General features: G+C 41.9%; 1 protein-coding gene across 1 annotated transcript; it reads right to left on the bottom strand.

The window, feature by feature from the left end:
* Nucleotides 1-567: 567 nt before the first annotated feature.
* Nucleotides 568-11599, bottom strand: prkaa1 (protein kinase, AMP-activated, alpha 1 catalytic subunit). The gene is made up of 9 exons (XM_086096933.1): nt 11375-11599; nt 9984-10125; nt 9130-9223; nt 7496-7640; nt 6427-6514; nt 6120-6344; nt 4818-5346; nt 3841-3967; nt 568-3699 (listed from the first exon to the last, which is right to left on the bottom strand). Exons 1-9 carry the CDS (start codon nt 11469-11471, stop codon nt 3413-3415), a joined length of 1734 nt encoding a protein of 577 aa, XP_085953059.1. The 5' UTR covers nt 11472-11599; the 3' UTR covers nt 568-3412.
* Between the last annotated feature and the right edge of the window lie 335 nt (nt 11600-11934).

Genomic DNA, 11934 nt, shown 5'->3' with positions numbered 1-11934 from the left:
AGTACACTTTTAAGATGTTACATAATTTTACAAAATAGCCCGTCAAACAGTTGTGGTAAAAACACAATTAAATAGACGACAAATAGTGTTATACATCAAATTAATTTAATATATAAAGCTCAGTTTGTGTCACGTGTGCTACAGCGCCCCTCAGAGATGCTCTTTCTGGGAAGAGATAAATCCTCAGTTTAACCAATGCGGAAGTGCAAAAAGTGTATTTTAAGATGTTAATTGCCATTAAAGTGTTCCTTTGTTGAATCTATTAACTGACGGTGTTCTCTTTGATAGTTTAAAAAACGCATACATTTCTAATATAACGTTTGTGAATGACTGAATGAGTTATTGACACATTCAATATGGCGGATACGCTTACGTAGTGCAGCAGCCAACAAACCTGCATAAGTTGCTCTAAGTTAAAATGTACCGTTTTAAAAATGTGTTAATACTTTCATGAAACCGACGAAATTAAAAGAAACATACATCAAGTGGAAATGTCAGGCATATTTTGCTCACGCTTTTTCAGACTTGAGGTAAAAGACGTTCGTTACATTTTACAGGCCTTGAAGGTTTATGTGCAATTTAGCAGTTTATTTAGGCAGTTGTGTATACAAACGATTCCGACACTGTTCATTCAGATATACACGATCAAATCACTCAAGTAGGGTCCCTTTACACAAAACGGTTCAAACAAATTCCACTCCAGCCACATTCGTCAGTTGTACATACAAATAACCGCAACACACCTTAAAATTGTAAGCCCAAAGTATACCCACCCGTCCTTAAACTCCACGATTCTCACTATATTCCATAAACTCTTATTTGAAAAAAATAATAATAAAAAAAGTCAACTTATGGTGTTCAGTCGGAATGAAATGTAACAATCAACATATTTTCAAACATTTTTTTTTGTTTTAAAGCCGTCATCATCAGCAACCACCGATACTGTTCATGATAACACAATGTATTGTCATAACCGTGAACCCAAAAAAAAAAAAAATGTCTTCAACCACCGACGTGGATCAGAGGTCTGCTATAGTTTGGCAAAATGATTTAAAACAATTCAAGTTGCATTTTTTTCTTCTTCTTATGTGTGACAACAGTGGGAATTCAACTGGGCCAATAATTCACAACAGTACTGATAAGGCAGCAGCAGGGAACCTTTGGTCCTATTTCAGTCCTCCTAAATTCCTGGGAGGGGAAAAAAAAAACCCCACCCAAAATGTTTATGTAATTAAACACATTTGTGCATTTAATGTTTTGGGGCCATATCAAGTGCTCGTAGGTTCCCCGCTCCTGCCAAATAAGGCAACCTGACAGCAGAAGATCAAAGATTTCCGTAACGGCTGACACATTCATAAGCTCGTCTGCTAGAGAAATACCGGCATGTTATGCTTTTTTTTAGCAATTGTTAATTGTTAAGTACACACATGGGGGGGGGGTGAGAAATGCTTACTCGTGGCATTTTTTAGCAAACTGCACAGACAAAACAGAAAAGAAAAAGAAGGCAAATCTTCCATCATTACAACACAATTCCAAATGATTTATACAAGAAGTAAACGAGCAAAGAATAACAAATGTCATTTTAATAAGTGACACTGACACAAAACATGAATCTGAGAATGTTGCCGAGCAAACAGCATTCAATAGCTCCAGGGTTTCCAAACAGAAAGGGGGGGGGGGTGTTGTGTAATTTTAAGATTGTCAAGTCAAAATTCTGGAAGATATATATATATTTTTTAAATTGATCATCAAGTAGGCACACGATTTCATGGCAAAACTGTAGTCAATTCCGACACCATGTGTTTGTTAACGCGAGTTGACAGGAATTGAAGGACTTGTGAAATCATGCTCGATTATGATTGACAAGTGATGCAGATTATAAAAAGTAAAGCAGGAAAAAAATAAAATAAAATAATATATATATATATATATATCCAGCAATAGATCTCGGGAACCAAAAGTGTATTTTTCACTTGGGTTGGATTTACACTGCGCGGGTTCAAGTGACGCAATTCTCACGTTTTCTGTCCAGTGGAGGTTTTTGTGCTATCAGACATTTGCAACAGACTTAACGAGAGACTGGAGGAGTCACAGAAAGGCGTAGAATGTGCGTGTGTACATTTTGATGCTCATTTACCAGCTATGTTGGAGGTGTGTCCAATAAATAATTAAATTAATTGGGTGTCTCATCCTGTTTTTGTTTTTTAATGTTTGTATTCATGTATTAATGTTTAATTCCAGTTGTTTGTGTAATTTGGTCACATCTGGATGTGATTGCAGGATATGTGTCATTTGAAATTTACTTGGAAATCACAACTAGCCACTTGGACTTGTAGTGTAAATCCACCCTTAAAAAAGTTGATATAGCCATGCCCCCCCCCCCCAAAAAAATACAGTGTTCCCCTGTTATTTGCAGGGAGAGGGGCAGAGCCCTGCCACGAATGTTTACAATGCTCTATAGATGCCACAAAGATGGCGTCAAAGCACTACTTGGCCATGTCTGTGGCCTGCCTGATTGAACCTCCTCCCCTCACTTCGACCGCAGCCTCAAGATTGCGTCAAAGCGCACTATAACTAAGGCCCGCTTAGATGAAGCACTCCAAAATTCCTCATCACCAACATGGGACCAAAGCACTACTTTTACAAAACGAAACTCCGAACCTCAGGTCAACATAGCTCCCCACCAAGATGGCGTCAAAGCAACACTTTTATATCACGTGACGAGGTGAGTATTTCACCGAATATTGGCAGAGCGGGGCTTACGCGGCAATAACAAGTGGCACCAAAGCACTACTTTTACAGGGCTAACGGCCCTGTCGAAACGAAACTCCGAACCTCGGGTCAACATAGCTCCCCACCAAGATGGCGTCAAAGCAACACTTTTATATTACGTGACGAGGTGAGTATTTCACCAAACAATGGCAGAACAAAAACAAAAGTGGTGATGAGGAGGAGGAGGAGGGGCTTTCGGGGTTAGGGGTCATTGCACTTCCTGACAGCCCGATGAGTGCGCCGCCATTTGAGGAAACCAAAATGAGCGCAGCAGGAATAAAAAGAAAGGTGTGCAAAAGTGCTTCTTCTTCCTTTTCCCGCACAGGAAAAAAACAAAAACAAAAACAAAAAGTTGATCTTATTCATTCAAATTTTTTTTGCACTGGAAGCTGGCTGGCTCGCCAGTACAGCAAATTCAGTGTAATCACTCCACAAGGTATTAACGCGTTGATCCAAAATATGCTCTCCCCTCCCTCTCGGCTCATCCCCGGCGCCCCCCCCCCGCTATCCCGGGCCGAGACGCCCATCGACTGCATGCTTATTGCTAAAAAAGACACTCGGAGAGCAAACAAGGCTATAGCGATCGACGTGTGTTTGTTTGCGCGCGCGCGTGTGTGTGTGTGCGTGCGTGCGTAGCGAGCTATCGTGCGAGCAGTTTGATGAGGTTAGCGCACATCTCGAAGAACTCGATGGTGTGGCTGCCCGGGCGCGGCACGGGCGGCACGTCGGCGCCTCCCGTCGAGTCGATGGACGAGGTGAGCGAAGACGCCAGCGAGCCCTCGGCGGCCATCTTGGGCTGCGGGCCGGCGCTGGTGGAGGCGGGCGAGTCGGCGCCGTCCGCCTCGCTCTTGATGGTGGTGCGGTAGTTGCCGACCGAACCCGAGCGGAGCGGGGTGGCCGTGCCGGATTTGGTTTCCAACATGTCGTCTGGGGAAAAACACGCCGGAGGTCGAAATGTTTTTATTTCCCGTTTTCACAGATTTTCACGGGGTTCGCTGATGTACGGAATTAATTAACAGCTTTTTTGCTAATGAATGACCGGCACGGACGGTTGAGCTTTGGACGTACCGTCGATGCTTCGGAAATCGAGGAGGTAGGTTCGGCTGTCCACTTGGTAGAGTTGAAGGCTCATCTTGGTCTGCATGCCCGTCACTGGGTTTTTCCTTTTCACGCGCAAATAATAAGGATTCACAACCTGAAAGCACAGAAGAAAACGTGGTCACTTTTCAAAATAACATGTTTTTAAGCTGAGCTAATCAGTTCACCGGACGGAAAATTCTGTTTTTGTTTTTTATTCTTTCAAAGTGGCCCACGTTTCCCTCTTCCAACACAAGCGCATTCCGATCAACAGGATGGTTATCAGACTTATGCGGAGCTTGCCGATGAGCTGATCACGCATCAGCTGTGTTGGAGAAGGGAAACATCCAAAACCTGCAGGACTCCGGCCCGCGAGGACCGAGTGTGCCCACCCCTGTTGTAGACTGTACCCAAATGGTGGCAGAAAAGTGTTCATCTACTCGCTCCTGTGCAAACAGTAATTTTGCTGATTTTTTTTATTATTATAACTATTCTTGAATCATTTTGTTGCTATTCAACTTGTGTTCCACACTTCCGCCAATTTATCAGTAATATTGTACATTTATAATGTGCGCCCCTAAATCATCTTCTTGCACCTGTAAAATTTCAGGTTTGGGGCCACTGTGCACCTACTGTAAAAAAAAAATTTTTTTATCTGGAGCCTTAATAATAATAAAAAAAAAATTAATCTGGAGCCTTAATAAAAATAAAAATATAATTAATCTGGAGCCTTAATAAAAAATAAAAAAAATTAATCTGGAGCCTTAATAAAAATAAAAATATAATTAATCTGGAGCCTTAATAAAAAATAAAAAAAATTAATCTGGAGCCTTAATAATAAAAAAAAAAGGTTCACTTAGGGCTGTAATTTTAATACCATGATTTTGCGATATTTGTCCTCAAACCGCCAGAATCTAATATCAGCCCATGCGCCGAGTGAAAAATGACTCATTGGGTTTCCGCCTCACCTTCCACTCATAGTCCAGCTGCTTCATGGCGCGGCACACTTCGGTCATGATGTCGTTGGGTCTGCTCTGGCTGCGGATGCCCAGGTGCCACTTGGCCCGCCGCACTCCCTGGTGCTTGGACTTTTGCGGATTCAGCTCGTCCAGCGTGTGGCGCGGCCGCGGCGGCGTCTCCGCCACCAGGAAGGGCACGCGCTCCGGGTGGGGCTTGACCACGGCCGCCGCCGCCGCCGCCGAGGCGCCGGACGAGCCGAGGTGCTGGTCGTCCAGGAAGGAGTCGGGCGGGCTGGACGCCAGGTAGAAGTCCTTGGCCTCGTTCATGATGCGGCGGTTGTCGATGATGAGGTGGTAGGCCACGGCCAGCGGGTCCTGGTGGTTGCGGCTGTAGATGCAGGTCAGCACCTCCTCCTCGGTGCACTCAAACTTGTCGCAGACTTCCTTGAGGGCCTCGTCGTCGATCATGCTGTTGCTGTACGACGGGTCCTCGGGGAACAAATACTTGGGCAGGTCCTGCTTGAACCAGTCGTCTTCTCTGCGCGAGGGGAAACGAAGGCCGGAAGGAGAGTCAAGATGCTAACGTCGCGGACGGACGCCTTAAAGCTTCGGTTAACCAGTTAACCAGTTTCAGACAGCATTAAAAGGGACTCATTGAGCCATTTTCAGCCATGAAAAGTTAGTATTTTGTCCAGAATGAATTTGATAACTTCATTATTTTTTGTATACAATTAATACCTTCAAAAACACATTTTTTCCACTTGCTGTCGACTGAAGATGTCATCACCCGTGCTGAGGAAACGGGTAACGCATGATTGTTCATGACTTATTTTCTCAGCACATTTTAAAGGTATTAATTGTATATGAAAAATAATGAAGTGATCACATTCATTCTGGACAAATTATTAACTTTTTACTGCTGAAAATGGCTCAATGAGTCAAGTATCCCTTTAATTAAAAGATTAATTGTACAGATTTTAGTAGGGCTGGCTATTTTAATTGCTATTCCCGCTTCACCTACCAAACAGGTATTTTATTCTAGATATTTTTATTTATTAATTTTTTCCCCATAATGAACTTGCAGATTTTCTTTTGAATGAAAAGTAGTAGTGTGGGGGCCACTTTCTCGAGAGAATGCTCATGAAGATGATGATAATGCACCAAAAGTATATGCTGCGGAGCTTAGCACGTGGTCTCGATACGACAGCATCAAAAGGCGCGCAGTCGTCCCTCTCGCAGATTCTCACCAACCTCGACCTGGACCCGTCTCACCCGTGATGCGCACTGCAACTTCCCCATGGTCCTCCTCACCTGATTTCTTTGATGGTGGCTCTCTTCATGGGGTCCACCTGCAGCATGTGCTTCAGGAGGCTGGTGACGGCGGGGTTCAGGTACGGCGGCGTGAAGAAGATGCCGTCGCAGATCTTCTTGAAGAGCGTGGGCACGTGGTCGTCGTCGAACGGCAGCGTGCCGCACAGCAGGGCGTAGAGGATCACCCCGCTGCTCCAGATGTCCACCTCGGGACCGGCGTATAACCTGGCGGCAAAAAGCGAGGGGGGGGAAGAATAAAATCATCCGCCGGAGGGTTTCTAAGGTGCTGCTAGCGAACGTTCCTAACCTTCCTGAGATGACTTCAGGGGCAGCATAGTTGGGAGAGCCACAACTCGTCCGCAGGAATTCTCCATCGGACATCATGTTTGATAAACCTGTACAAAAAAAATCAACAGCTTATTGGGGGAACAACTTGGGACCGATATGCTGATATTAGCATACAGGAAGTTTAAATATGTCAATAAATAGATAGTGATTCAAATGTGAAATTGGAGCTGACATTTTTTTATACGGCGTATTTATTTTAGGACTTTAAGGTAATCATTTCATGACAATTTATCTATGTATTTATGACTTATGGGATTTTTTTTTGTGAAATCAAATGTGAGCTGCATGAATAGCATGCAATACATTTATGCAACATACTTATTTTTAAAAGTATTTAAAAATGTATTTACGTAATTAAGAAGCTAAAAAATGTGAAATGTAAAATGGGTTAATAGTTGCATATATTTATTTAAGTGTTTTTTGATGGATGATTTATGTATGCATTTTCTAGTTTTTTCTCTCCATTTTGATTAAAAATAAAATAATTTTTAATCAAAGTGTGAAACAATTTATTAAATTGCCTGTTAACTGAAATAAGATGAAATTATTGTTGAATGTATCTAATGTACTTATTTCCTGCAATACTTGTATTTGTTTTCATAATTTACGTATATAAACATAACGCAAATAGAATAATTAATCAAAAAGTGAATTGATGAATTAAATTGTTAACCAAGTTATTGTATTACTATTAATTGAAGTGTGAACTATAAGATTCAAATCACAATTGAATAAAAATAATTATAATAGGCATCATGTTATTGCAGTACTAATTAAGATGTCAAATAAATTGAAATAAATGTTTTGAAAATATTTAACTATTTTATTAACATCACTTATTAAAAGAAATGTGGCTGTAAATTTATGTTATGAGTTTCTTCATAATCATAATAATTATATTATGTATATTAATTGTATTTGTCAAAACGGGACGAGCTGGGCAAGATTTGACGACTTCTCAATGTTAACCAATCACATCTCGCCTTAATGGCCGACCGCGACGCGCTAAAATGGTCGTCCCCGCTCACCAAAATCGGCGATCTTGGCATTCATGTGCGCATCGAGCAGGACATTTTCCGGCTTGAGGTCCCGGTGCACCACCATGTGCCGGTGGCAATAATCCACCGCCGAGATGATCTGCTGGAACAGTCGACGGCTCTCCTTCTCGTCCAACTGCCGGAAGAAAAAGGTGCAAATTGAGTGCAAGGTGAGAAGCACAAAGCGACGCCGCGCGTCGTGTTCTGACATCTCGGGGGGGAAAAGTGCAAGGCTGACAGCATCGGCAAGTTCTTCTCGTCTGGCCGCTCACACAATTGCTCTTTATAAAAAAAAAACTTCATTAATAACTAGAGCTGCCAAATGATAATAAAAACAAAAAAACAGATTAATCACATCTTAGAATTTTGATTAATCACGATTAATCACATCTTAGAATTTTGATTAATCACGATTAATCACATCTTAGAATTTTGATTAATCACGATTAATCACATCTTAGAATTTTGATCACGATTAATCACATCTTAGAATTTTGATTAATCACGATTAATCACATCTTAGAATTTTGATTAATCACGATTAATCACATCTTAGAATTTTGATTAATCACGATTAATCACATCTTAGAATTTTGATTAATCACGATTAATCACATCTTAGAATTTTGATTAATCACGATTAATCACATCTTAGAATTTTGATTAATCACGATTAATCACATCTTAGAATTTTGATTAATCACGATTAATCACATCTTAGAATTTTGATTAATCACGATTAATCGCTTAATTAAAAAGGCTTTTTTATCAACATTTTTTGCCCGCCAAATTTAAAGAGCACCTGTTATGTGTAATTTTTTTTAGACAGAGTTATGAGGACATCTTCAACATTTTTTGATCGACTAAACACGCTCACCCTTTCTCTTTTTCTAATCAACTAATTACTTACATAATTTAAAATGAAAAAAAAAGACCCCAATATTTTGACAAGAACACATTCTGAATGTCATACTCAAAACATTTATTAAATGCATGTGGTTATGTTTATTGCTCATACACAACCTGTGCTACCTTTAACGTAACCATCCGCTGTCAGCTGCGGTCAAAGTCAATAATGTGATTATCTGCATTAATACATGATAAATGCGATCATTTTTTGTGATTAATTAATTAGTTAAGGCTTTAACTTTGACAGCCCTCGTACTAATGCAAATAACTAGAATGTAAATTGAACAGTTTGCGCATTATGAGTTCAAAGTTTTAATGCTCATTGACATTGTGCGCCTTCTGGTGTGTGCAACTTTGCCACCAGGGGGCAGTATGAAGCAAAGACATATAATAGATGAAGAATTTCACAACTAAGTGACAGCAGCTTTTAATTTGATTTATTGCCCAGCCCTATGTTGAGTATTGTTATATAGTCTGTTTACATGTGTTGCTTTATCAGATGCTTAAAGTGTTACAACTACCGCAACATTGATGCTAATTACGCTAGCTTGGCAATGGAAATTTGCAGTGCATGTTAGCATGAAGCTACTGCGGCTCATAAAGGTATTTGGTTTGATCAATACACTTGGTGTAATTCTCAGATTTTTATTTTATTTTTTATGTTGGCCCACACACGGCGACTTCAAATAAGGAAAATCCAGGAAAAAGAAGATCACCTTTCCATTCTTGAGGATGTAATCAAAGAGCTCCCCTCCCGAGACGTACTCCATCACCATGAAGATATCCGTCGGGGTGCTGATAACCTGATACCTAGTGGGGATCGTCGTGTGATTGGTTGGTTAGAAACAAATTATTTATTTTATGTCAATTTAAATCATATAACTTATTTTTGCGTTTACTTGACAATCAACTATGCAAAAACTACAAAATATAAATCAAATCATCCAGTAGCATGGCAACATTTAAAACAGTGGAATTGGCTGTTGACAAAGCCCGTCTGGGAGCCAAGCAGGCCAAATGTGAGTACGCTGCAGAGCTGCAACCAGCCGCCACATAGCTCACATAGCACCTCCATGTCATCCCCGCACAGGAATGTAAACTCCCTTTGTGTGTGTCTGAGATGCCATCTTTGCCAACAGTGGGCCAGAGTGCGCAGCACGGCCGGCGTAAAGAAAGCAGGCTCCATTTCACATCAGCCGCTTGTCTGACAATTAGTGACAACGCTCACAATCTGTGCAGCCAACTAATCTCCATGCAGCTCTGCTTACCTTTTGGATTTGCTGCAGAGTTTCAGTATCTTTCTGTGCACTTTGGCCCTTATTTTCCTTCCAATTTTCAAACTGTTCCACCCCTTTTGTGTGTTAATTCGGGTTAAATTTAGCAACATTGCATCACACCCAATTGTGAGGGGATAAACCAGTCTCAGACAGGTATCATCCCAAATGGACGGCCTGTGGAAGCCATTAGAGGCTGGAAATGGCTCAGTGGGTGGCAATAATGTGGTGGCAGCGTGGGGGGGGGGGGGGGGGGGATTAGGGGAGGTGCATGCGGGTCATAATCTAGGACTTACAGTTTAATTATGTGAGGATGCCTGAAAAGCTTGAGGTTCTGGATCTCCCGGCGGATCTTGCCCACCACATCTAAACTGCGGATCTTCTGCCGATTGAGAATCTTCACGGCCACTTGGTGCTTGGTCAGCTCGTGTTGGCCCACTGCGAGAAGACACAAAGAAAACAATTCAATGAGCACACCTGGCGGCCATCTTGTTTTTGTAAAACAAAACATTTTGTTCATTGTCCAAGATTGTGCTGGTAAAGAGCATTTTGAACCAGACTGGTAGGTGATAATGGTTAAGTATTAGCAAACAAAGCTTTTACACTGTTTAAACACAGTTTCAACCAAAAATATAAATGCTGGATAGAGGTGGTCAGTATAAACGGAATAAGCGGTATAAATTTGGACAATGTTAATTGCATGGCAAACTTTTGTTTTATGGATTACAAAGTAGACTTCGGATACGTTTTTTTTTTCCAAATGTGTGTATTTGTGTGGATATTGATTTTTGTGTGTGCCTCCCCTTTCCCTAGCACATGGACCACAAACAGTAGCGCTTAAGCGTCATACAAATGTGACACAACAGTCCGCAACAAATGTACCGATCGATTGGTATTTGCATTCACAAATACTTGTTTCCGAGCGAAGCCATCTCTATATCGTCCAGCTGATAATGGTAAAACTCCTTGGTCACCTGACCACATTACAGGGTCCCTAGTTTTTGTTTATTTTGCATTTCATTGTAATCAATTTAAAATGTGGTTATTTTTGGGGTGTTTTTGCATTACTGTATCGTTTTATTTTCAAGGCACTACTGTGTCATCTATATAAAGACAATTTTCAGTACGTTATTTGTGCTATTTAGAAACAAAGACATCAAAAATAATCATGGCAGAGCTTAATTAAACTCAGGTCACGTCACTTGTTCCCCCCATTACAACCCCCCCCCCCCCTTAAAAAAGAATTGGCTTCTAAATTTACATACTCAGCCTGACAGTCAATTAAGTTGCATCTAAACATCATGCCTGGCGGCGTTAAGTACACAGTGGCATTTTTTCGCCTTTTATCATTAGCTCGCTCGCGGTAGCGTTAATTAGATGAGCTTCACTTCCCGGTGGCTACCTTGACAAGCGACTTGTGGCTCTCTCCGGCTAACCACCAACGACACTGCCCCGACCAGAACCAACCGGTGCTAACCAACGGTATCCGACGTGGTTAAGTCGCCGCAAACAAGTTGAGCAAACAGGCAGGAGGAAGAGACAACAAGTGCGACGCCTTTCCCCGGTTGACAAGTTAGCTTGGCGAATTAGCCGCGATGCTAAAAAGCTTCGCCGGCCACCATCTTTCACTTGAAGTAAGTGAGGGGAGGGAAGAGGGGGGGTTGATTACCGTCTCGCCGCTTCTTACCTTTCACCTTCCCGAACGTGCCCACTCCGAGCGTGTCGCCGAGGATGTAGTGCCCGATTTTGACTCTGCCCTCGTGTTTGGTTTTCTCCGTCGCCATCTTCCCGCAGTGGCCTCGCTAGCCAAGCAGCAAGCGGCGGGCACAGATGGACTGAGAGCTCCCGACTCCGAGCTCCAAGAGAGCCTCCTCGCCGCACGTAGTGGGAGGGGCCGACGCAAACGACGCTACAGCCGCCTTGCCTGACGTAGACGAACGTAAATGACGTAGCGTGGTGCTTTCAAGTCACCCTCGGAAATCTAAAAGACCATTTAACACCCGCTGATTATTTTCTAATTTCAATTTACGTTGTACTTTTCAAGCATTTAGGACTCATTCGACATGTCACCACAAAATAAAATCATTCGGGCTGCTTGTAAACACAATTGCGCCGTCCTATCTAAAGTTGTGAGGGTTACAGGACACCCTCGCGTCCTTATCTTCTGTTTACACTCAATGTGCACTTCCCGCTAACTTAAACAAAACAAGCTCCTATCTGTTTGACGAAATCTGTCATTAGAGTAAA

This window comes from Leptonotus elevatus, chromosome 15 (assembly GCF_054856555.1).
Source record: "Leptonotus elevatus isolate MCC_2025b chromosome 15, RoL_Lele_1.0, whole genome shotgun sequence".
NCBI lineage: Eukaryota > Metazoa > Chordata > Actinopteri > Syngnathiformes > Syngnathidae > Leptonotus > Leptonotus elevatus.
This window is presented reverse-complemented; position numbering and strand designations above follow the sequence as displayed.

What these genes read in the sequence shown, in the direction of transcription:
- prkaa1 (XM_086096933.1), bottom strand. Translation starts at nt 11,471, where the DNA reads ATGGCGACGGAGAAAACCAAACACGAGGGCAGAGTCAAAATCGGGCAC. An exon ending in CATCCTCACATAATTAAACT is followed by an intron (nt 9,224 to 9,983) that starts GTAAGTCCTAGA and finishes GATCCCCACTAG; the next exon opens with GTATCAGGTTATCAGCACCC. An exon ending in AGCTGGACTATGAGTGGAAG is followed by an intron (nt 3,968 to 4,817) that starts GTGAGGCGGAAA and finishes CTGTGCTTTCAG; the next exon opens with GTTGTGAATCCTTATTATTT.